The following is a 27,724-nucleotide window of genomic DNA, read 5'->3' as shown; positions in this document are numbered from 1 at the left end:
CTTGATCTCTCTGATCTGCAATGTATGCTCTTATGTAATCATACATTCTTATTTCTCTCATATACAAAGATAGAAATGGTCAGCGAAATGGGAACTTAATGGAAGCTCACCATTTACATCTGACCATCTAGTATGAAATCTAGAAAACATTTTTAATACTAATTACAAAGAAGATAGAATCTAGGATAGTCATTTGAGATAAATCCATTTCAGATGGATCCTTTTGAGTAAATCCATAAACGTTTTCACAATGACACAAAAAATGAAAAGACTCTCAGCTGCACAGAGTAACCAATGACCATGCGAAGGTGAACCACAAGATTGCCAGTAAAGATAAACATGGTTTGCCACTTTAAAATGTCTTGTAAATAAGCATCTTAGTGCTCTGGTGTATCTTAAAGCCTGAAGAGAAAGCTTTGCCAGAAGTGATTCTGTATTAAAGTTTCTTAAAGTTTCTCTTTTTTGCATATAATCTCATCTATTTTGTGTATTTGTGTGTGTGAGAGAGAGTATGTGTGTGTGTGTGTGTGCAAAAGTGAGTTGCATAAATAACTCATTCATGGGGACTCAAAGATGTGTGTATATTCCTGCCCTCTGACTATTCCTTTAAACTTTATTATCACAGTCTGCATCGATGCAATTTATTATTTACCTGCTCATCCTCATATCTAACCTATTAGTCACAAAGGTGTAAATATTTATATCATATTAGGAGTACAATACTGTATTAGGAGTACAATACTGTACTCCTAATATAATATAAATGTATTGTATTATATTGTATTACAATACAATATAATACAATATATTATAATATAATGGTAGCATAAAGAAGAAACAATATGCCTCTAACAGAAACCTGGTACTAAATAAGTTCTACATACTAAATCCTATGATAACTTCAGCTAGCATTATAATCTAATAATTTATTTTATTGGACATTATCTTTTCCCTTGATTTTTAAAAAAATCCACTTCTAGTTACATCATCCAGTATATGTATTTCTTGTATTGGTTCTATCAGCTAGAAACTCCTATTCATGTTTTAAAGAAAGATAATAATTTTTCTTTTCTTGGAGTTCATTGTATTTGTTTATAAATATGTATGCTCATATATGTGTATATATATATATATGTACATTGCATGTGGCTGATCTGGTTGTGAACTGCTGATCACCACCAGGAGTGACCCTAAAGGGCAGAGTCAGAAATAACCCTTAAGTACTGCTAGGTATGAACCTCCCCTGCCAATCAAAATAAATAAATAAAATAATTATTTTATTTTATTTTATTTTTTGCTTTTTGAGTCACACCTGGCGATGCTCAGGGGTTACTCCTGACTTTGCACTCAGGAATCACTGCTGGCTGTGCTCAGGGGACCATATGGGATGTTGGAATGGAACTCAGGTCGGCCGCGAGCAAGGCAAACACCCTACCTGCTGTGCTATCACTCCAGCCCCTAAAATAATTCTTAATTATTTTAATTTAATTTATATATATGTGTCAATATCTATACATATATATTTACAGTGTCATCTTTCAGTACCAGTATCCTTGACAGACTTATGAAATATATGATGCAATATCAGGGGTTTGCACATGGTTGTTACCTCAAAACTTGATGAAAGTATTCTTAATCTTCAGATATTGAATACATTTGCTCACAAGAAGGGTAAGCTAGGTTTTGAGTTTGTACTAAGCTGAAATGTGCTGACTATATATTTGCTTTTGACAAAAGTTGGATTTTAATTTCCTTAAGTTGCATTTTAACTTCCTTAAGTTGTATTTTAACTTTCCTATTGATTTATACTGGGAGAGAAATACAAGCAAACGAAACAGAAAATAGTAGTATTCAAAAAAATATCTCAGTTTCTTCCATGATGCCTATGAAGTGGGTTTCAATTCTTCTGCTCCTAGAGCTGGGTTGTTACTTCAGTTGTGGGAGTTGTGGAAAAGTGCTGGTGTGGCCTGCGGAATACAGCCACTGGATCAACATGAAGACAATCCTCGAAGAACTCGTGCAGAGAGGTCATGAGGTGGTTGTTCTGACATCTTCAGCTTCCATTCTTGTAGATCCTAACAAAACATCCACTATTAAGTTTGAGATTTACCCAACATCTTTCTCTAAGGATGGTATTAAGAGTGCTTTCAAGAAAGTCGTCAATTCATGGGCATATGATATGCCAAAAAATTCATTTTTCGCATATTATTCGAAACTTCAAGATGCGCTTTGGGAATATTTTGATATTTTTGAAAAGCTTTGTGAAGATGTAGTTTTCAACAAGGAACTGATGAAAAAGCTACAGGAATCAAGATTTGATGTCGTTTTCACAGATGCCGTTGGACTCTGTGGTGAGCTTCTAGCAGAAATACTCAAAGCCCCTTTAGTGTACAGTATCCGCGGCTCTTTAGGCTCAACATTTGAAAAGTATGCTGGAGGACTCCCACTCCCACCTTCCTATGTGCCTGTTATTTTGTCAGAATTAAGTGACCAAATGACATTCATGGAGAGAGTGAAAAATATGATACATGTGTTATATTTTGACTTTTGGTGCCAGTTCTTAAATGAGAAGAAATGGGATCAATTTTATAGTGAAGCACTAGGTAAGTAAGATTTCACTTAGTAATAAGATTTCTTAAATATCATGGTATCTGGGAAAGATTTTTTTTTTATCAACGTAAGTGCATAAAGGCTTTATACACTAATGAAATGTCATATAAAATGTCTGTCATGCTCACAATTATTATGAAAAGACTTAAAATATAGCATTAATTTTAGAGCATTATGACCCATAAGTACTACCACATTCTACAGAGTGATATGTACCACTGTCGCACTGTCTTCCCCCTTGTTCATCAATTTGCTCAACCTGGCACCAGTAATGTCTCCATTGTGAGACATGTTACTGTTTTTTGGCATATTGAATACACCACGAGTAGCTTGCCAGGCTCTGCTGTGCAGGCAGGATACTCTCAGTAGCTGGTTAGGCTCTCTGAGAAAGACGGAGGAATCAAACCTGGGTCAGACGTGGGCAAGGCAAACGCCTACCCGCTGTGCTATTGCTCCAGTCCAGACAGAATAATATGAAACAAGTTTAATGTACTTTAACAAGTACATGTCAAGTATTTAAATATCCATTATTATTTATTTGTTTGGGCTGGAGTGATAGCACAGCAGGTAGGGCGTTTGCCTTGCATGCAGCCAACCTGGGTTCAATTCCACTGCCCCTCTCGGACAGCCTGGCAAGCTACCAAGAATATCGCGCCCACATGGCGGAGCCTGGCAAGCTACTCATGGCTTATTTGATATGCCAAAAACAGTAACAACAAGTCTCACAATGGAAACATTACTGGTGCCCACTAGAGCAAATTGATGAGCAACAAGATAACATTGATACAGTGATATAATGATTTATTTGTTTGCTGGAGGCTTTTTAATATAGACACTTGAGACTCTTGGGGGTGTTGAGTAGAGACATATAGGCTTCAAAAATATTATAAGCTCACTCCAATGATAAGAGCATTTAATTTATTTTTTAAATTATATTTAATTTTTTTTATTGAATCACAATGTGGAAAATAACAATGCTTTCAGGCTTAAGTCTCAGTTATACAATGCTGAAACAACCATTCCTTCACCAGTGCACATATTCCACCACCAAAAAAAACCAGAGTATACCTCCCATCCCCAACCCCCCACCCCGCCTGTGTAACTGATAAATTTCACTTTACTTTCTCTTTACTTTGGTAACATCCTATTATATTTGAACAAAAAACTCACTATTATTGTTAGGAGTTCCCCACTAGAGTCAGACCTGCTGTGAAGAGAAATGAGTTTGCACGGCCACGATAGCGGTTGCTCAGTTTTGGATTTCTGTATTTTAGCAACTAAGTCCAGGGAAATTTCTTCCAGAAATTGTATCACTGCAAGCTTGTAACTCTCATCTGTGGTCCTCATAATATGGCTCTTGCCATGCCCTTCCCCCCCTCCCCGGCAAGGAAAAGGCGAGAGAGAAAAACCTTTCCCCTCCTGGGCAGGCATGGGGCGGCAGCTTAGTTCTCAGTCTGGAGACATTCTGTAAGGAGCTACCAGTATCAAAAGTAGTTTAGCTGACTTCTGGAATCATGCTTGTGCAGCTGCGGTGAGGTTGCACACATGCGGCCCCCAGGATCACATCAAGAGTATTTAATTTAGAAGCAAAAATAAAGCAAAGTTGCAGAGTGCATTCATGGAAAGAACCATAGTCTCACTCCTGAATCTGGGTAAAACTTTCCCATATAATTTAGAGAGCTTTCTCAATTCTGAGAGAGAAATAAAGATCACCAACTCCTACAAAGAATGCCTGGTCCATTTTGTCCTGGTTTTTGTTAGTTCACCATTGCAGGACATGGTCTTTTGAGTCCCATAAATGGTACAATTGATTTCTTGGTTTTGAGTCCAAGAGGATGCAGTGCCTAGAGGATACTCCTAGGTCTGTGCTAAGGAATTACTCTGAAGTGCTCAGGGACCATATGGGGTTGCAGGAATAGAAATTGCTTGTCTATATTCAAGATAAGTGCCTATGCTATAATTCTGGTCCTGATTCACAAACATTTTTAATTGAGATTTATTGATAATTTTTTAAAATTTTATTGAATCACCATGAGATACTTATAAGCTTTCATCATTGGGTTACAATCACACAATGATCAAACACCCATCCCTCCACCATCGCACATTCCCCACCACCAATATCCTGGTATATCCCCCTCATTCCCACCCTCCCCCTGCTTCCATGGCAGACAATATTCCTCATATTCTATCTCTACTTCTGGGAATTATGACTTGCAATACGGACACTGAGAGGTCATCATGTTTGGTGACCTCTCCCATCATGCATCTCCCATCCCAGCTGGAGAAGACAGATGGAATAAAGAAAGGGTCACTATTGACAATTTTTAAACATATTTTTTTCTATTTTATTTTATACTAAACATGTGTGAAACACATGCTTGGAACAGGTAAATTCTATGCATGATTACAGTTGCATCACAAGTATACATTTTATGGTAGATGACATGAAATTAAAACTTAAATATACCCAAATCGTTAGCATCATTATCACTTGTGCAAAACCACAAGAGATACTGCACCTTTGACTCCATTGTATAAAGATCGTGTCGTAAATTTTCTTGGGATATTCACATTCCTTATTTTCATTATATATACATTTATGACTTACTTTATTTTGGTTTTTGTTTTGTTTTGTTTTGTTATCCTTCAGGGAGACCTGCTAAGATATATGAGCTAATGGGGAAAGCTGATTTCTGGCTCATTAGAACATACTGGGACTTTCAGTTTCCTCACCCAATCTTACCAAATTTTGAGTTTGTTGGAGGACTGCACTGCAAGCCTGCCAAGCCCCTACCTAAGGTAAGCCTGGTCCTGTTTCCTCTGTTCACCTTATTTTTTTTTTTCATCATCAGAAATCAAGATAATAGGAGAGTTTATTTCAAAAGACTTAATTGTATAATTTTGCATCAACAAATTACTTGTAACAAAATCTAAAGTTAACTTGGTATCCTTCTAATATTTTTTCAAAAAAAAAATATAGCAGTACAGGTAGGGTATTTGCCTTGCACGCGGCCGACCCAGTTTTGATTCCTCCGTCCCTCTCGGGGAGTCCAGCAAGCTACCAAGAGTATCCCACCCACACAGCAGAGCCTGGCAAGTTACCCGTGGCATATTTGATATGCCAAAAACAGTAACAACAAGTCTCACAATGGAGATGTTACTGGTGCCCGCTCGAGCAAATCAATAAACAATGGGACAACAGTGCTACAGTGCTACACATATTTACACATATGTATATAAAGTCTTTGTATTTTATTTTGTAATATAAAACTCTAATAATTTCTTTATATTTAAAAACTGCATAGCATATAATACTGGCAAGAAGATAACTGTGACTGCAAAGAATGATATGACTTGTGATGGAAAGCAAAAATTTAATGTGGTTTAAAATGAAACTATTCCTTTTAGATATAATTTAAAATCAGTATCAATTAAAAATCATTTTATAATATTTAAGATTTGGATTGCATTGGATTGGCAACATAAAACCACCAATGTATTCAAGATTCTATTTTCTTAGAAAGAGTTTACATATAAGACTTTAATAATCTTAAAAAATGCTAATAATCTAAAATTTGAATAACCTGATGATTTGAGTGACATATTGTATGATGGTTTCTCTCTTCTAATTTACTAACACATGCATCATTTAATATGCCTTTTAGTGAAAACCAGGCCTGGTAGACATTTGATCTTGAAGAGTAAGGTTCTTTCAACAGTGCATTCATTCAGGCAATAGCACAAAAAAGAGACAGCAAGTAAGCATAATTTGTTTGCCAAGTCTGAAGCTAATTTTAAATAAAATCCTGACACAGTATATAATCATGGTCCCCCAAGTATTGTCTGGAGTGAGTTCTGAACATAGAGCCATTAGCAATCTCTGAATACAACCCTGAACACCACTGGATGAGGTTGGGTTGACACAAAACCCCACTCCAAACATACAAAAACAAGACTGGCTGGCCATTTGCCAACATGATAACACATCGGGTCTTGAGAATGACCAAGAAGTCATAGTCATAAACACCAAGGTGACCATCTCTGGTTAGACTAACCATGAAAGAGTTTTTCAGGCTGCAAGTTACCAGCAGCCAGTAGACAACCATAGTTGCAGAGACAAGTATGTGACTAGCCAACACTGCAGGGGTATAGTTAAGAGCAAACTGAGGATTCATTCCCACCTGCTATAAAGCTGCACCCACGAAGAGTCTGTGTGTCAAGGATAAGAGGCAGGGCTAGCACAGATCAGTGGCTCACCCTTTTGATTATATGTGCCCTTCTGGAGTCAGTCTAGAAGAGGTCTGACAGCGAATAGGTGTGCTTATTATAAGTTCTCATGGGCACCTTTGTCACACATTAAATTTTTACCATGTGGGACTGAAGCCTTAATTTTCTCTAATTGCTGCTGGATTCACCAGTGGCTGTCAGTCTCTGCAACTACTACCATCTAGTGGAAACCAAATATTCATGATCAAAACCCGCTCAGCCTGTTAAAATGCGAACACAGTACCTTGAAGCTGTCCCTTACTTGTGAGATGTCAGATGACAACAGAGGCTCGTCTGCTTTTCTGTTAGACACAGTAGCCTTAATATTTTTCTCTTCCCTCACAGAGAGTCCATTTATTTGTCTTGGATAGGTGGACCTGCTCAGCTATTTGCTGTAGGGATTGTTCATTGGAACAAAAGATACAAAAATGGATTGAAGCTGTTGAACCCAGGTTTTTGGGTCACAGCATGAAGGACACATTCAGAGAGACAGTAATATAAGTGCAAAGGAGTTTTATCTCAGTTAACTGGGGTCAACTATCTCACCCACAAAGTGGTCTCTTGATAGCGACCCCAACCTCCAAGTGCAAGCAGTTTATATAGGTTCCAATTTCGAGCAAGTGCTTTGATGACAATGACAAGCAATAGTTGTCAGCAATTAATCAACATTTGATAATAGTCAGCTTCTGGTTGTTCAGAAAAATGGACATAGTGACAGTCAGTCAGTTTCTAGTGGTTGCAAAATAAAGGACATAGTGAGTCATCTACAAGTTGTTCACTTGAGTCATCCTGAATAGAATAGGCAAAACACTAGATGAAGGACAACCATGCGAGCAAGCCATGTTCCGAAAAGGATCCAGCACAATCGACCATATCCACACAGTGACCAAAGACATTGCAGTTTCACAAGAGTTTAAGATGCTGCTCTGTCTAACATTCATCGATTTAAAGAATGCCTTCAATTCTGTTGAGACTGAAGCAGTCATCAAAGCCCTAGCCAACAGGGTGTTCAAACTCAGTACATCAAGATCTTCTGTGAGCTGTATTATGGATTCACCACCAGGATCTCACCATTCAACAAGGAAGTGATTATTGACGTAAAGAGAAATGGTGTCAGCAGGGTGACACCATTTCACCAAAACTCTTCAGTGTCACCCTCGAGAACATCATGCAACAATTGGAATGGGAAGGGAGGAATGGGAGTGAAGATAGACAGTCAGCAAATACATCACCTCCGCTTCGCTGATGACATCGTTCTCATAACATTTGCCAAAACATTTGCCAAGCAGACAAATGCTGGCCGACTTCGACCATGAGTGTGGAAAGGTCGGACTGCAGCTGAGTCTCAGCAAAATGATGTTCATGAAAAAAGAACTAGTCCCTGATGTTCCACTTGCTCTCCATGGAATGAACATCTCAGAATGCAGCAGCTATGTGTACCTGGGTAACTATGTGTAACTCAACATTAGCAATGACTTGGCGCCAGAACTCTGCAGGAAGAAGAGAGCAGCGTGGAACACCTTCAGGAGCATTGAAGAAGTGGTTAAGAGGACAAAGAACCTCCGGCTCCAGGCACATCTTTTTGACTCCACCATTCTTCCTGCACTAGCATATGCCTCAGAGACTTGGACCCTACACAAACAGGATGAGAACGCTATTTGGGTTTCCCAAAGAAACCCTATGACTATCACGTTTCACTCAAGTGAGAGAAGGAATCTGGAGTTCTGACCTCCATCGACAGTCAAGACTCAGGGACACTGTCTCATTTGCCAAGGCGCCAAAAATCAGATGGGCCAGACACGTAATGCAATTTAGAGATGAACACTGAACTAGAACTGTTACCAACTGGATTCCACAGGATGTCAAAAGACCGTGTGGCCGCCCACCGATAAGATGGTCAGACTTCTTCGTCAAACCTCTGAATGAACGATTTGAGTCTCTTCCTGTCCCTGGAGCAAGCAGATATCATTGGGCTACACTAGCACACGACAGGGACAAATGGAGACGTTATTGGGACCAACTCGAGCAAATCAACAGGATGACAAGTGATACAAGTGGTACAAGTGATACAAGTGACCCCTCATGACCGAATATTCAGATAAACTAGCAGTTTCTTACCAGAAATTGCAGGTTCAATTTGTGGGAAACAGAAACTGAGGCCTATTCAAAACTTAACATTAGCTGTGGCCTGTCATGGCTGCAGTCTGGCTCCGAGTCTGGCTTTCGGGTACCTAACAAAGCTTTCACCAGAAGTTTTTCAACCAATAACTCCAAAACCCTTTTTTTATCCTTAGAATCTCTTCATCTCGTTTCAACTGCAGGGATAAGTAACAGGAAGAGGAAAAATAAAAATTATTGCTCTGTAGTTACAGAATCTAATTTTACAAAATCACATAATATTCTAGATATTGTTTGCACAGTTATAGAATACAGTGAGCACTACTAGAATGAATATATTTGGAACCTTCCCTATTTCCAGAAATGTAACCTGGTTCACGCTTATTGGAAAACAATATAAATACTCCTTTAAAAATTAACACATACTGAGTAGGAGCTACAGCACAAAGTCAAAGGCGAATGCTTTGCATGTCCAGACCCTGGGTCAATCACCAACACATACTCACGAAACATCTCTTGTGGCAGTCTTGGAGATCCTGAGCATTTCCTGGTGATTCCCTGAAGTCTTTCAGAGCACAGCTGGGGGAGTTCATGTAATCCTTCACACAGCAGAGCACTTCATAAGACCCTTGCATTGAACTGTTCGCTAGATTGGCCAAACATTATTTAGAACTCCTGGCCAGCTTAGCACCCACTTGGCAGACCCTCCTAAATTAGCTTAGCTCACATATGACCCAGGTATTTTATTCATGCACACGTAGCTAAGAACACAAGCATGTTAATTAAATATATATGTACACAACTATATTCACAGCTTTTCTGTTTGCAATACTCAGTTTCTAGAAAATGTGTAATAATGTAAATGCTTGAAAATTATAATCAGTAGTGAGGTCCTCATGCAGTGGGATGAGAAGTTGGTGAAAGAAGATGGAGGGACAACCTGAAGTGACACTGGGAAAGAGGTAGAAGGTCTCGGGCACTTTGACAGAAGAAGGGCATCACCTTGCATGCCTAAAAACATAAATGCAATATTGTTATTATGTCAAATCAATCAGAAAGAAAAGAATGTTCATAATCCTAATCATTTGTGTATTCAGCAATAATCTTAAAATATTGCTTTTTACCTTATTGCTTTTTACATTATCTTTATTACTCTAATAAAAACATGTAAAATATTTTATACATGTAATTGTCTGTAGAACACCTTTAGATATCGTTGTGTTTGTTGCCGGGTTTGAATAAAGAGGCTCATAACTAGAAGCCAAACTCTATCCCTGAACCACAACTCTGGCCCAATAACATATGACATGGTCTTGCTCACTCATGAAAGAAAAAATTTTCTCTTCACAGGAAATGGAAGAGTTTGTCCAGAGCTCTGGAGAAAATGGTGTTGTGGTGTTTACTCTGGGGTCAATGGTCAGTAACATGCCCGAGGAGAGAGCCAATGTGATTGCATCAGCCCTCGCCCAGATACCACAGAAGGTTAGAATCCATAAAAAGTACTAGTGATGTGTCTGTTAAATTTGTGATTGCTTGTAAATTTATGGTTTATAAAAGTTTATCAACCGGTGTAGTCTATACTTGTGATTACAAATCTCATGCATTAAATTTTAAATTATAAAGATATCCATTTTATCCTATTAATTCAAGACAAAATTTACATGACAGTTGCTAAAGTAAAACAAAGGGTACTGCTGGAGACCCATAGCATTGCAGTAACATTGAGAAAAAAATAAAATATCATCAAGGGGTGCCATGTGATATTATTAATATAAAAATTACAGGGTAGAATTGGTACTCTTGGACAGTATGTAAGTATGAGTAAGCACTTCAAATGCTATCAGAAAATAATTAAACAGTAACTATAGCCAGGAATCTAAAAGGGCCTCATATAATATGGACTTTGTATGGTATCTTAAAACTTCTTCCCTAGTAATTTTGAAAAGAAACTATTCAATTTGCTTTTTTAATGTGCAGTTCAAGGAACTGTCTTGATTAACAAACTGCCTTCAAATTCCCAAGGCACCAAAAGAAGCCAATAAGAAACAAGGCTAATGTAAGAAAATTGTGATGCACTTCAGATCATCAAAATTCCTAATGAATTAAGTTCTGTAAAATAGAATACACCTACAATATCTGGCTAAGAGCCACTTTATATTCACTACTGTAGCCCTTTCTTAACCTCTGTGTTCATTTTATTGCTGAGGATCTAGAGTGAACAAAAGCATAGCAAATAGAGATTGACAGTTTTTACATTCTAATTCAGATTGTGAAAATTACTGGGTAATTGTCACACCAGATTCTATTGGTACTGGATACAGAGAAGGTTGGCTCTAAGTACCATTTTTAAAAAGTGGTATTTTTTGCTGTATTGCAGATATGCTAATAGTGAAAAAATGTGATCACAATCATTCATTTCTTTTCACTGTCCATTCCATTTTTTTATCACCAACACTGACTCTTTTTCTACATCTTAACAATGTCCAACTCTCAGTGAACATATATAAAAAGTTACTTCCTGAATATTTTTCTCATAGTGGACTTGAACTAATAGGGCAAAATATAGCTAATATATTTTCTAAAAGGGATATATACATGATATAATAAATTATGATAAATACTATTTATTCCTTGAGCAATTGATGTTATGCAGCAATCTTTATTCAGTCCTAAGGTATCAATTGAAAATGAAATAATGAATCTTATGTGACATATGGATATAATTAAAATTCTTTATTCTAAACTTAATTAAAAAACATGTGATAATGAATGGTGAGTTAATTACAATAACTATATGCATTGATTATAATCACTATTCTTTATGTATTGATGTGAAACGTGACATATTTATATTTCCTTTAACATGAAGTAACCACTGTGCATGTATTTTTATTTTAGTAGTGTTTTAGCAGTATTTACTTTAAATGCCTCTTTGCCTATTGAAGTACCTTCTGTAGAATTGCAAGTGTAACTAAAGTATCTTTTGTGTTCTTAGTATTGAAACATAATAATTAAGGACTTAAACTTTAAAGTTTAACTAGTAGGTTAACACCATTTTGTTAACATTTATAGGTTCTCTGGAGGTTTGATGGAAAGAAGCCTGATACCTTAGGTGCGAATACTCGGCTGTACAAATGGATACCCCAGAATGACCTTCTTGGTAAGATTCTGGAGCACAAACTAAAATGAGAATAAATTCAACTGAAGTGATAATCCATTCACAAGAAATTTAAAAAAAACTAAACATTTATCAACAAGTATTTGATCAATGAAATTTAACTACTTTATGTTTATCTTTCCAGGAATATGTTAAGATGGTACTACATAACAGCTGGCATTTTCTAATGTTTATTTCCTCATGGCCAAATCTAGATATCTCATCTCAGATAATCTTCATCATTTCCTGAATAAACTCTTTCAGTTCTATCTTCTGTGTCAATTCTTTCCCCTTATTTGGGGTCTTTAGCACAAATGAAAACTCAAAATTTTTTTTTGTTACCAGTAACTTATTCTAGGAAAATGTTCATAGCATCTTTCATGAAAGGTGGCAATGTGAGAAAAAGTCCTAAGAGGAAAGTTTATGTATTTATTTAACAAACATTCATAGTTGTAACAAAACTTAAGCTATTATTTGTATTTTTCTAGGCCTCTGAAGAAAAATATTTTTCATTTAAACAACTGTGCTTCCTATTTATAAATAAAAATATTTTTTAAAAAACTACCATGGGAGACAGTGATAGTACATGATAGGGTACTTGCCTTTCACACTGAGGGCCAGATTTGATTCCCAGAACTCTATATGGTACCTGACCTGAACCAAGAGTGATCCATGAGTTCAGAACCAGAAATAAGCTGCCAGGTATGGTCCAAAATTCAAAATATTAATAATTAATTACTTTATTGATTTAAAGCAAGGAAGAAAGGAAGGAAAGAAGGAAGGAAGGAAGGAAGGAAGGAAGGAAGGAAGGAAGGAAGGAAGGAAGGAAGGAAGGAAGGAAGGAAGGAAGGAAGGAAGGAAGGAAGGAAGGAAAAAAAGAAGATTTTTGGAACTATTACCTCTTCCAACCCTTTTTTTAAACAATAACTACTATACAAGCCTTTATAAAATATCACATAATGTGAGGCAGGAATAATAGTAAAACTAGAAAAGAAAATTGTCTTGCATGTGGCTGACCAGGTTCCACCTTTTGCATCCCTAATGGTCCCAGGTGCACTGCCAGGAGTGATCCCTGAGAGCAACTTGGTGTGTCCCAAAAACCAAACACAAACAAACTAAAAATCACATAACCTGGTTATCAAAATCACATGAGGCAATGATATCAATATGCCATTTTGACAGTACAAAAGTAAATTTCTTAGTGTGAAATTATTATTGAATATATATAGAAGTCTCAGTAATGCATTCCTGAAAATAAGGATGACATGCATGGCATCACCTTCACCATGAAAGTTCAATTCACCTCAACATTCATTTCATTGTTTCATTACTGTTAGGTAAAAATTACTCTCCTGTGATCTCCATTTCTAGGACATTTCAGTTACAAAAAATGTTTTCTGTTAATTTGTTCACCAGAAAGATTGTTTTAACTTCCAGTTCAAAAAACTCAGGGTTCTTTGCCTATTTCTCTAAGAGACTAAAAGGATTCTGGACCTGAGATTTAAAAAAATTCATTTTGCATAGATTATGTTATCTAGAATATAATAATTATATCAGTGCCTTATTCTGCCACTTCAGTTTAGTAAACAAATATCTTATTATTTCCTAAAATTCACTCAATTTTAGGTCATCCCAAAACCAAAGCTTTCATCACTCATGGTGGGACTAACGGCATCTATGAGGCAATTTACCACGGGGTCCCTATGGTGGGCATTCCCCTGTTTTTGGATCAGCCGGATAACATCGCTCATATGCAGGCCAAGGGAGCAGCTGTCAGGGTGGACTTTGAAACAATGTCAAGCTCAGATTTGCTCAATGCATTGAAGACTGTCATCAATGATCCTTCGTGAGTATCACAATCACTGTATCACTGTATCACTGTCATCCTGTTGTTCATCGATTTGCTCAAGCAGGTGCCAGTAACATCTTCATTTGTCCCTGTCGCATGTTAGTGTAGCCCGATGGCATCTGCTCTCTCCAGAAACCCAAAGAGCATGTTGTTGTTACTGTTTTTGGCATATCAAATACATCACAGGTAGCTTGCCAGGTCCTGCCATGTGGACGGGATACTCTCCATAGGTTGCTGGGATCTCTGAGAGGGACAGAGAAAAACATTGTCACTCTCTTGCAGGAGTTTTGTTTTATAGTCTCTGGATCTTGGCTGTTGATGAGATTACATGGTGCCGGGGCCGTTTGTGGGTGTGACTGCCAAGCTACTGGAAAACAGTGGATCTGGGTGGAGGAGACCCAGTCCCGATCCAAGCAGGCTTGGAGATTTCAGCCACTGGGCCCGCATACCTGGGTTCCTCTGTCAGTTCCTTCATGACGGAGGCTCATCCGAGCATGTGGAGAGTGCCTGGAGCATGGCTGTGCCTAGGTTCTGGAAGTTTTCACCTTCTGGGACTCTACTTGGGGTGGGGAGGGAAACTCAGCCCGGCCCCCTCCGAGGAGACCCTGGTGAAGATAGCCTGGCTCGGGGGCAGGAGTATCAAAATACTTTAACAAATAGTGCCTATAAATGGAGACTTTTGTCAATGCATTTTTATGCCATTTAAAAGATTAAGTGTTGGGGCCGGAGCGATAGCACAGCGGGTAGGGCATTTGCCTTGCACGTGGCCGACCCAGGTTCGATCCCCGGCATCCCATATGGTCCCCCAAGCTCCGCCAGGAGTAATTCCTGAGTGCAAAGCCAGGAGTAACCCCTGAGCATCGCTGGGTGTGACCCAAAAAGCAAAAAAAAAAAAAAAAAACCAAAAAAAAAAATAAAAGATTAAGTGTGCAATGAATAAGATGATTAAGCCCATTTCAATCTAATCTAATTTTTTCTCATTTATTTAAAAGCTTTTTTCCTCTTTATTTTTTAAAATTTTTTACAGACTTACAAACTTTCTTTATTTTTTTCTATTCTTTTTAATTATTATTATTTTTTAATGAATCACTGTGAGGTATAGTTACAGACTTATTTTGTGCTTTTGTTTCAGTCATACAATGATTGAGTACCATCCCTCCACCAGTGCCCATTCTCCACCACCAATGTTCCCAGCATCCCTTCCGCCACCCCCAGCACACTCCCCCCCCCCCAATCTCTGCCTCTCTGACAGGCACATTCCCTTTTACTCTATCTCTCCTTTTGGGTATTATGGTTTGCAGTACAGATAGTAAGTGGCCATCATGCTTTGTCCATAATCTACTTTCAGGATGCCTTTCCCGTCCTGAGCCAGCCCTCCAAGCATAATTTATTTAGTGGTCTCTTCTCAATCCCAGCTACCTATTCCCCAAGCATGTGAGGCTGACTTCCAGCCGTGAAATGATCCTCCAATTCCTTACCTCTATTGTCCTTGGGTGTTAGTCTCCCATTCTGTTACTTTTTTTTTCCACAAATAACTGCAGTAATTCTGTATCTGTTCCTATCTCTCTGACTTATTTCACTTAGCATGATACTCTCCGTGTAGATCCACTTATATACAAATTTCATGATTTCATCTTTTCTAACAGCTGCATAATATTTCATTGTGTATATGTACCAGATTTTCTCTAACCAGTCATCTGTTCTTGGGCATTTGGGTTTTTTCCAGATTCTGGCTATTACAAATAGTGCTGTTATTGCATACAAGTGTGCAGATGTCATTCTGCTGGGTTTTTTTTTTGCATCTCCAAAATATATTTCCAGAATTGGTATTTACTGGGTCAAATGGGAGCTCAATTTCTAGTTTTTTAAGAAACATCCATATTGTTTTCCAAAAAGGATAAACCAGTCGGTATTACCACCCACAGTGAAGGAGGGTCCATTTTTCCCCACATCCTTGTGTCCTCTTTTAATTCCTAAATAGCATTTTGTAGTTTTCTTTGTACAGATTCTTAGATTCAGAGGTACTTGATTTTCTGAGGGATGACTGTGAATGGGATTGATTTTTTTCATATCACTTTCTTCTCTTTCATTATTTTTGTATAGGAAATTCATGAACTTTTGGGTATTGATTCCATAACCTACGACTTTACCAAACAAATATATTGTTTCTAGGAGCTTTTTGGTAGAGATTTTCGGGTTCTCTAAATATAGTATCATAACATCTGCAAATAGGAAGAGCTTGATTTTTTCCTTTCCTATCTGGATGCCCTTAATATCTTTTTCTTGCCCAGCTGTTCTGGCAATTACTCCCAGTACTATATTAAATAGAACTGGTCAAAGTGGGAATTCTTGCCTTGTCCCTGATCTTAAGGGGAAGGCTTTTAGTTTTTCACCATTGAGGATAATGTTTGCCATGGGCTTGTGGTAAATGGCTTTGACTATGTTGAAGGAAGTTCCCCTCAATTTCTATTTTGCAGAGAGTTTTCATCATAAATGAGTGCTGAATCTTGTAAAATGCCTTTTCTGCTTCTATCGATATGATCTTATGGTTTTTATCTTTTCTTTTATTGATATGATGGATTATGTTAAATGATCAATTTAATTTAATGCAAATGTTAAACCATCCTTAAATCCCCGGGATGAATCCCACTTGGTCGTGGTGTATGACCTTTTTGATGAGTTGTTGGATTCTATTTGTTAATGTTTTGTTGAGAATCTTTGAATCTGTGTTCATCAGGGATATCAGCCTATAATTTTCTTTTTTTGTGGTGATTCTGTTTGCTTTTGGTATTAGGGTGATATATGCCTGATAGAAACTGTTTGGGAGTGTTTATGTTTCTTCAATTTCCTGGAAAAGCTTTAAAAGAACTGGCAATAGGTCCTCTTAATTGTTTGGAAGAATTTGCTAGTGAATCCATCTGGACCTGGGCTTTTGTTTTGGGGAACACCTTTGTTTACTGTTTTAATTTCCATTATAGTAATAGGTCTAATAATAGGTTTATTCAGGTATTCCAAATCTTTTTAACTCAGCCTTAGGCGGTTATAAGAATCCAGGAATTTATTCATTTCTTCTAGGTTCTCTTGCTTCATGTCATACAGACTTTCAAAGAAATCTCTGATCATCTTTTGAATTTCGTTGGTTCTGTTGTGATATCCCCCTTTTCATTTGGATTCAGTTTATTAGGCTCCTCTCTCTCTCTTTTTCTTTGTGAGTTTTGCTAGTGGTTTATCAATTTTATTTTCTCAAAGAACCAGCTCTTGGATTCATTGATCGTTCAAATTGTTTTTGGGTTTTCATGTCATTAGTTTCAGCTCTAATTTTTATTATTTCGTTTCCCCTGCCTGTTTTTGGCTCCCATTTTTTTTTGTCCTTTTCTAAGATCTTGACCTTTGAAGTCAACTTATTTATGTGGACCTTTCTTCCTTTACCTCCTTCCTGAGAAATGCTTGCAGTGCTATAAATTTTTCCCTTAACACTGTTTTAGTTCTGTCCCTCAAGTTCTGGTAGCGCGTGTTTTCATTCCTATTTGTTTCCAGGTATCTTTTGATTTCTTCCTGGATTTCCTCCCTGATCCACTCATTCTTCAACATTGAGTTGTTTAATATCCAGATGTTTGATTTGATTGTCCATGCCTCTGTGTGATTAACTTCTATCTTCAGTGCATCATGGTCTGAAAAGAGAGTTGATATAATTTTTATCTTCCTGATTATATTGAGATATATTTGGCCCAACACCTGGTCTATCCTGGAAAATGTTCAGTGTGCACAGGATAAGATTGTGTATTTGGTTTGGAGGGCATGAAAAGCCCCCTGTATACATCTATTAGCCCTCTCTCTTCTATTTCTTACTTCAAAGCCAGTACTTCCTTGCTGAGTTTGAATCTTGTTGATCTATCCAGAGTTGATGAAGTGGTGTTGAAGTCTTCAACTACTATTGTGTTGCTACCAATGTCCTTCTTGATGTCTATTAGCAGTTGTTTTAAGTATTTTGCTGATCCCTCACTGGGTTTGTGTGTGTATAAAGTGTGATTCCTTACTGCTGTAAACATCCTTTGATTATTTAAAAAATGGCCTTCCTGTACCATCTAATATTTTTCAGCCTGAAATCTATGTTGTCAGATATTAGGGTGGCCACCTTGGCTTTTTTGAGGGAGCTGTTTGCTCAAAGGATTGTTTTCCATCCTTTGACTTTGAGTCTGTGTTTGCTCTGACTATTCCGATGTGTTCTTGTAGACAGAAGAAAGTTGGGTTCAGTATTTTAATCCCTTTTGCCACTCTGTGTCTCTTAATTGCTACATTTAAACTATTGATGTTGAGAAAGATTATTGTCATGGGGTTTTGTGCCATTTTTCTGTAGAGCTTTGTTGTGCTTGTAAAGGTTTTGTCTTTTCTTACAGTAGCCTCTTTAATCCTTCTTTTAAGGTTGGTTTTGAGTTTATGAAGTTCCTGAGCTATTGTTTATCCATGAAATAGTGTATTGTTCCTTCAAGTTTCAGTGAGAATTTAGCCGAATAAAGTATTCTTGGTGAGGAATTCATTCCATTGAGCTTTTTCACTATATCCCACCATTGTCTTCAATCTCAGATGATTGCCTCTTATAAGTCTGCTGTAAATCTAAGGGGTGATCCTTTGTATGTGATTTCCTTCTTTGATCTTGCTGCTTGCAGTATTGTTTCTCTATCTGTGGTGTCTATCACTCTGATTATGATATGCCTTGGAGTCTTTTTATTAGCATCTCTTTTAGCTGGTACCCTTTGTGCTCCTTGGATCTGGATGCCTACATTCTCCAGCTCTAGGAACTTCTCAGCAATGATATCTTTAATTGTTGCTACTTCATTGGGATTGCCTCCCTATCCTTCTGGTATTCCGATGTTTCTTATGTTGTAGCACTTGAGTTCGTCCCCTAGGTCTAGGTCTCTTATTAGCCCTACAACTATTTTGATGTCTTTTCCCATTGCGTGTTGTTCCCTGTGTGCTTTCTGCGGCTCATCTTCAAGCTCACTGATTCTGTCTCCAGCTGTTGTCACTCTACCGTAGAGGGCGACCACTGAGTATTTAATTTCATCTAATGAATCTTTTATTAGTGACACTTATGTTTGTAGCTTTCTTATTTCTGCTCTCTTTTCTTCCTTTATTTTATTGGCTGTCCATTCCACTGTTTTTTTCATGTCCTCCTTTACTGGATGTATGTTCCACCATTTCTTTGAGTTCATTAAACATCCTCAACTTTCATCTTTGAATTCTTTATCAGAGAGATTGTATTTGTGGGTATTCCCTATTGAAGCTTCTGGGCTCTGTTCTTCCATCCACTCCTCTTGGTGGGGATTTTAGTCGTTCCTTCGTGTTGCTGTTACCATGATGCTGTATGGAGGTGGGACTCTCCAGTTCACTATCACATCAGTGTCCCTTCTCGATGCTAGAAAGGATTCTGGGTGAGCTTTGTCGATAGTGGTCACCTTTTCCCCGTTCTAGATTTCTAACTTCCTCTTTGGCGCTCCTCTGTGACTTATCTGAGTTCTCTAGTGCAGTTTCAGAGGATGTGTTCTTTTACATTAGGCTTGTTCATATTTCTTGTGTTCATATTTTTTTTTTTGGTGAGATTGGAATAGGCTAGTGGACAATTGGCCTAATGTGTTTTTGACAGCCAGTCTGTCCTCCTTAGAATTAGGTAATGAAGATTGAAATGTGAGTCCAAAGTGCTGGGAAAGGGGAAAATTACTACTGCTGCGTGAGTAGCCACAGCCCCAGAGGCCACGCCCACCACCACCACTGTACCTGCGTGGGAGTGGGCGCGTAGGTGCCTGAGCAGGATTAAAGTGCCACTTCTGATGCAGTTCTAAAGTTGTCGGGGATGCCCTCTGGCCTGGGTGCTCAGGAGGGTGAGGAGTCTTGCAGCTCTATTTAAAAGTTTTAAATGTAACAAATTACTGTTATAATTTGCAGCTTAAACCATGTAAAGATTTTTATAAGAAATTGAAGAGGGGCTGGAGCGATAGCACAGCGGGTAGGGCATTTGCCTTGCACGTGGCCGACCCGGGTTTGAATCCCAGCATCCCATATGGTCCCTTGAGCACCGCCAGGGGTGATTCCTGAGTGCATGAGCCAGGAGTGACCCCTGTGCATTGTCGGGTGTGACCCAAAAAGCAAAAAAAAAAAAAGAAAAAGAAATTGAAGAATATTCCTAGGGCCATAGAATCTCAGAAGTAGAGAATGAATGAAGAGCTTAAATTTACATAACTACTTCTAACCAGAACCAAATTCCCAAATTGTATATAGTTCTTCTCAGTAAGTAACATCTAATGGTTTGACATATTAAACATCTTAAAATGTTTTTCTAATACAAATAGTGAATATATCACATACAAATAAAGTGTATGTTTTGAATATATCTATAGTATGTTAAAAGTATGAATCTTTTGTCTTCTACAGTAAGCATAAAATCTTAATTCTATACAATGGATATATCTACAGAATCAGTGTATGATTTATAAGATTTTTCCCATTCTGAGAAGTTGATAATTCTGATTTTTAATGTAGCCTTAGAAACAGAAATGGTTTTACATAAAATATTACATTTCATATACTTAAATTAATATAATGGGATGAAATTTGTCATTTTTTAGTCAGAATATATCAATTTTAAATGTACTTCTACTCACATATTATTGTTGCATTAGAGAAATACCTAAAAACTTATTTTTGGGAATAAATTTTTAATTGAATTAAAAATCTTAAGAAAACAAGGACTAGTATTAAAAAAGAACATAAATAAGATTGACAATATGAAAAGGACTAAAATGATATTTATATATTTAAGTAGGGAAATACTTGCAAAAACTCTTTCCAGACTAACTTATAAAATGTCAAAAAATTGTCACAGTGGAGTTTAAAATACACTAATATGCATTTGATAAGACATATTTTTAATATGTGCACAGACAAACGTGGAAAAAGATCAACTTCAGAATGACAATATAAGAACGTTATAATAATCTAGAAGGTATCAATGGGCAATGGGATGAATGGTTACTAAGGCAAAAATGGTTACTAAAATAAATGCAAATATTTCATAATGGTAAACAGTCTACTTCATAAGACACATTTATATCTGATAACAAAAGGTAAGTTGCTCAAAAGAATAAATCAACTTACAATGATTAGTCCTTAGAGAAAGCATGAATTCTCAATAACATAAAATATGCCAGAATAATGAGATTGTACCTAAAATTTTGGTGAAACACAATTTGAGAATGTAATCTGTATGATAGAAAAAAATTGAAAACCTAATTAGTTTCCCAAAAATTCATAGATAGGCAATGAGCAAGATGCAGTGAAGTTGAAAAATACAAGTGATATACTTTTATTTTATATATCACTTACATTTTATACTTATATTTTATACTTGTACTTTTTTATTAATTCAGCCCTCTCAATTTCACTTAGTACTCATACTATGGAAAGATAGTTAAATTTTCCCTAAAGCTTGGAAATCAGTGTACACCTAAATCAGAAGTTCACAAACTTGCATGGCCTATCATACACTTTTAAGAAGAAAATTACTTGGCACACCTCTTAAAATCTACCAGCCTAAGCTCACAAATAGAAAGTGACCCTCAGTGCTTTGAAGGCTACTACACCTTCCAGGGGCACCTGGGGGCAGGAGGGAGTGAAGTAGGAGCAGTATCACAAGTTTAGGAAATACTGTTGAAGCCAATAATTAAATTTCTCTCATACATGAATATTAAATCTACAATTCCCTTAATTACATATATCACTGTATCACTGTATCACTGTCATCTCATTGCTCATCAATTTGCTTGAGCGGGCTCCAGTAATGTCTCCATTGTAAGACTAGTTAGTGGTTTTGGCATAGTGAATACGCCACAGGTAGCTTGCCCAGCTCTGCTGTGTGGGCGAGATACTCTCCATAGCTTTCCCGGCTCTCCTAGAGGGGCAGAGGAATCGAACGCATCCAACGCCCTACCCACTGCACAATCATTCCAGCCCATTACATATATATTCACCAGAAATAAATGTAAACCCAAGCTTGTGTGTAAGATGCTTTTAACAACTTTACTTCATACAACACTTTCAATGCACAAAATAAGTGTTCATTTAATAAAGGAAAAATATGCTATTTTCGGAAAATTGTGATGACAAACAACAGCAAATAAACAGCAATGTATATACAAATAGCACAATTTAGTTTGTATTGGAGGATCCACAAAGGAGCACAGCATAATTATGCTGTAAAAAGATGTGAGAGTAATTTAGTCATGTAGATAAGTGACCAACATAGCCCAGAATAAAGATGTGTATATTGCAGAATATGATGTTATACATTATCTAGCTAGTAGCTTTAGCTTTATATCAACTTCCTAGTAACTCTCAAACTCACTTTGAGATTATCATTATTTAATTAGAACATGCACACTGGTATTTAGCTTACCCTGTAATATTAGAATATATGTGCTTAAGTATGTAGAACAAACTAACAAAAGAAGCACTTGTGTTGCATAAATGTCTTGCATACACATAATTGTATGTGAGGCCCTGGGTTCAAGTCCCAGTACTAGATGGAGTTCTGACTACCTCTTGGAGCGATGCCCCAGCACCAAGTCTAGAGTAACCACTGAGCACACAGGCTGTGAGTTCCTCGCTTCACTAAATATCCACAACAAAGTAGTTACTGGTTCCAGGACAGATAATAAATATTCAAAGACAAAAAGGTATATATATGAGGTCTAGGGAAGATACTTCTCAATCACATTGACATCATTCATTTCTAAATATATACTTGAAGAAGATTATTTATACTTGAAGAAGTTGTTTCCACTGTGGCATTTCTAACTTCAATAATGGTATACACAATTTCTTCTAAGATGAAAGTTTTAATGTTTATCTTATACTTCTTCATTTAAAATAGTTGTAAATTAAAAAATTCCTGTTAAAAACTAAACTGCCAGTGAAGGCCACCCAAATATACTGCTGCATCCAGAATCCTATGACATCAGCTTCATTGTAGGGGTGACACTGAAAATCCCTCAAGAAAACACTTCAGCAATCTCCCTTCCCTCAATTTGCCCTTAGGTATAAGGAGAAGGCGATGAAACTAAGGGCAATTCAACGAGATCAGCCAATGAAGCCTCTGGACAGAGCGGTCTTCTGGATCGAGTTCGTCATGCGCCACAAAGGAGCCAAACACCTGCGGCCCGCCTCCCACGGCCTCACCCTTCTCCAGTACCACTCTCTGGACGTCATCGGCTTCCTGCTGGCCTGCGTGGCAGCTGCCCTGTGGCTCATCACCCAATGCTGCCTGTGCTGTTGCCGGCTGTTTTCTAAAGCAGGGAAGAAGGAAAAGAGGCACTAGTTGCATTGAGGTCCGAAGCTGCTCTCTCTCACAGGCAGGACCCCTCTGGTTTTTTTCCTAGAAAGAAGATGAAGGGATTGGATTCATTTCTCGCCTGACAAAAACTGCTCTTCAGAATTAATTTCATATTTTAAAATTTGCTTATCAATTATTGACTATCAATTAGAATTCCAAATATGTCATCTCAAGGAAAAAAATGAAGGTAAATAAAATATATTTTCTGTGTCATGTGTATTGAAGTATATAACTCAGTCTATTAAAAATGTACAGAAATTCCTGAGATAAATTCAATTTGCAATATTGCTATGGAAAATTAGCAAATATAATATATTATTTAATATATTATTAGCAATATTATTGCTTATGATTGTGTACATAACTGTGCATATTGTGTATTCTGTTTTACACGTGCAATAATATAATTGTGTATTCAGTATATAAACAGAATATTTACCTGATTTTGGACTAAACTATGTAATTTCAAATTTTGACATACTATGGTAAAAAAATGTATAAAATAATTTACATGCTCCTGTTTGAAGGATTACTAATGACATTTGGCATGTATGTGTGTCTGTGCATCTGAAAAAAAAAGTTTTTTTCAAAATAAATTTAGAGAGTTGAGGGCAGAGAAAGAAATACATGTGCTGAAGAGAGAACATGGGTACTCCAGAATGCAAAAAGCAGAGAATAAAAAGCAGATAAATGATTCTCCATGGTTGTTACAAATTTAAGTACATGATTTCAATATATATACAAGTTATATATCACCATTTTTAGTGATTATGTTGAATATGTTTTAGCTCTACTTAAATCTTTTTGTTTGTTTGCTTGTTTGTTTTGTTTGTTTTTGCTTTTTGGGTCACACCCAGCAATGCCAGGGGTTATTTCTGGCTCATGCACTCAGGAATTACTCCTGGAAGTGCTCAGGTGTGAAAAACTAGAGCAGGCCAACGGGCGTGAGCACTTGAGGGCTCTTCGAGCGGTTCTGTCTCACCGCCCCTGTTTCGATGCTCTGGAACCACTGTGTGTGCTGTCGGTCAAGGGCAGACGATGGAAGGAAGAAGGCCAAACTGGTTGCTTGATCAGTTTATTTCGTTCTCTCTCTCTGCTTCTCCCTCGGCTCTGGATCTCTCTCTGGATCTTCTTCTATCTCTCCTGTCTTCTTCTTCTGTCTCTCCCATCTTCTTCTTCTGCCCCCCTCTCTGCCCCACAGTCTTAGTTTATATAGCAAATTACATAGGGCAGTAGCACAAAGGTGGGTTTAACATCAACAAATCAACAAAGAAGGATAAGACCATGTCTTGAGGAGATTAACAAAATCTCATCTAAGGAAATCTCATCTAAGGAGATCCACTCAAGGGTGTGATTCCAAACAAGGGTGTGTCAGGGTGTGAGCTAGTAATCTGCTTAAATAGTTATAATAAATCTACTTCTAATATTTCTAGCAATGTCATTCTGTATCAGCACAGTAAGAGATAAAGTTTGGTTCTTCCTGAGGACATCTCGCTATACATTCCAGACCACAATCCTCAGGGCAAGTTAATCTTCCTAACCCCAGCAGGGTCCTAGTCTCGTCATTACTTTTGGATCATGACAGCATTTGTCTATGACCATGCTCTCAACTTATAGTTGAGTATTGTGGCGCTTTGGCCTGGCCCATTTTGACGCCAGGATAGCTCACAGCTTGCCCTGGGTCTATTCCGTCCCTCTTCGGACCCTACTCTTGGGGTGCTAGGAACCAAGGACGACTGAGTTGAGAAAGCAGATGCTCAGGAGTAAATATTATTGGAGTCAATCAACTCCCAAGTTACAAGCGCAATATTAATTGTCTTCCTGTGTCCATACAGAAAGGACATTGCTTTAAGGTAAACTATGTTCCCTAAGGCAAGGCTAAAAGGACAAACCCCATGTTACCCTACACTCGGGGGACCATATGGGATGCTGGGACTTGAACCCAGGTCAGACCGTGTGCAAGGCAAATGCCCTACTCACTGGGCTATTGCTTCAGTCCCCTCTACTTAAATCTTTAATCTAGGTTTTACCATAAGCAAATATCGACTTTCAATCTGCATCGTATAGCACTAATGATGAGAACAATTACATGCCACAAAATATTCTCTACAAAGAAATTAAAATTGTCCATAGGTAACTTAAATAAGGACACTTTAAAAACCTATGAAAAAATTCACAGAAAAAAGTAACTAGGAACTAAGAGTTATAAACCAAGTTTTTGGTGAAATGTAATTATATAGGCCAAAACAAAATAGGTGGTAGGGTGTTGGCCTTGCACATACCTGACCCAGGTTGATCCCAGCACTCCATACATATGATCCCCAAGTCTGTCAAGATTGAACCGTGAGTATAGTCAAAGGTGACCCCTAAGAACTTCAGGGAAGTCCCCCTAAAATACATAAATGTAACTGTATGTGATGAAACTCAAGTGTTCAAGTATGATATTTTCCATTTCTCTCACTAGGAACACCTGAATCTATTTTGTGTCTCAGCTTATTAGCTAATTATGATTATTTCTGATAACATAATTTTATAAAACATAGTCTTTTGATTTTACCTTCTTTCAGATAACCTAGGTCTTTTATATTTCTGGAAGTGGCCATTTAGCTGAAAAATAAAAAAGCTTATTATATTTCCGTCATACTGCCTTTATCCATCATTCATCATTTGAATGCATTCACATAGGACCTTTATGAACATTGAAGAAAATGTTTTTATTCACTGGTGTTGTTTTATGGGGGCACACCAGCTGTGTCCAAGACTTGTTACTGGACCTATCCTCTGGCAGCGATTTGAGGACCCTCAATGGTGCCAAGGACCAAACTCAGCTGAGCTGGGGGCATGACAGACACCTTGCCTGATGTCTGCTTCTTTGGTCTTCAATATGTGTTCTCATGTGTACAGGGAAGCCACAACTGCCAATTCTCACTCTGCTTCTCTGCTGTTTTCTCCTCACTCTGCCCAGAGTGAAGACTTGTGTCTTCAGGTAGCTACTAAATTAACAGGACAGCCACACAGAGGGAGAGAGTACTTTGGGGGTTTTACACTGAAGTTCTAAAGCCAGCCACTATGTACCCACAACTTGAGATGGGGACTGAAATATCCTGCTACTTACAAGGCAGCCAGTGATAAATCCCAGACTTTGACAGAGTGTGTCGAATCAGGAGGCTTATAGCCTTGTTCCAGAAAGCTCTGTGGCTTAAAGAATCCAAGTTACCATCCGCCTCCTGGGGATGTGTGACTGAGCTGTGACCAGGCTGCCCATCAGTGACATTCCTCTCTCAGAGATGCTGAGCACTCCCTCCAGCTGGTCTCGGTCAAGGAAACTGACAAAACTCTCTTCCCAATTGGGATTTTCTCATTTGAGAGACTAAGAAACACTCTCACTTCACAGCTTTTCTCCCATCAAGACCCTGCCTCCACAACTTCTTTATCTACTCTGTGTTGGCTCTTGGCTGCCTCCAGGTTTTTGTAAGGTAAATAGTATTATACTAAACATACTTGTGTACACACCAAAGCAGTCCTTGGCAAACTTTGATTACATACATAGGAGTGGATTTCTGTGATTGAGAAATACTCATATCTTTCATAGAGTTCACTCCCTTAGGCCCCATTCACATTAATAAAGTAGGGGTGTTCCTATTGCCCACAATTCTATCCTCTGTCCTTTTGATATAAACCACTCATAAAGGGCTGTTCTTAACAGTGAGTCGAGATTTCATAGTCTTTAACTTGCATTTCCCTTATAATAAGACCCGGTATGCAATATTTTCTGTGCCCTTTGACCTTCTATATAACTCAGTTTTGGAGGGGGCATGTTGGAAGAAAACTGTGTTGTTCAGGGAACATTTATGGAGTTGCTCTGGGAATCATAGGATAGCTGAGCTGAACCGGGTCTTTGTCAAGAGTCAAGTGGTTAGTTGCATGCAACAAACCTAAGTTCAATCCCCAGCTTGGCCTCTGGTCCCCCTAGCACTGCCAGGAGTAACTTCTAAATGCTAAGGTAGGAGTGAACCCTAATCAATGCATGGTGCAGCAAAAAAAAAAGCAAACAAAAAATTCCAGAGTACAGCTGGACAACCATATGTAATGCCAAGAATCAAACTTGTAGTCAGCTGATTACAAGCCTAGTAACTTGCCTGCTGTACTAATCATGCAGCCCCCCAACAAAGCAAAATAAGTACTCAAGGCATCACTTCTAAGAAACTCTTATTAAACTAGACAATAACTTTTGCTTGAATTAATGTGTCATGAAACAGTGTACAGTGGCATCTTATTACCACTACCATTAACAATCTTATAAAAATATCATGTAATATTGGTAATTTGCTCACTA

General features: G+C 37.8%; 1 protein-coding gene across 1 annotated transcript; it reads left to right on the top strand.

The window, feature by feature from the left end:
* Positions 1-1,876: 1,876 nt before the first annotated feature.
* LOC101555444 (UDP-glucuronosyltransferase 2B31-like) lies at positions 1,877-23,373 on the top strand. The gene is made up of 6 exons (XM_004621994.1): positions 1,877-2,603; positions 5,264-5,412; positions 10,348-10,479; positions 12,070-12,157; positions 13,781-14,000; positions 23,094-23,373. Exons 1-6 carry the CDS (start codon positions 1,877-1,879, stop codon positions 23,371-23,373), a joined length of 1,596 nt encoding a protein of 531 aa, XP_004622051.1.
* The last annotated feature ends 4,351 nt before the right edge of the window (positions 23,374-27,724 follow it).

Source organism: Sorex araneus, chromosome 5 (assembly GCF_027595985.1).
Source record: "Sorex araneus isolate mSorAra2 chromosome 5, mSorAra2.pri, whole genome shotgun sequence".
NCBI lineage: Eukaryota > Metazoa > Chordata > Mammalia > Eulipotyphla > Soricidae > Sorex > Sorex araneus.
Note: the sequence above shows the minus strand (reverse complement) of the source record. Positions and strands in the feature narration are given on the sequence as shown.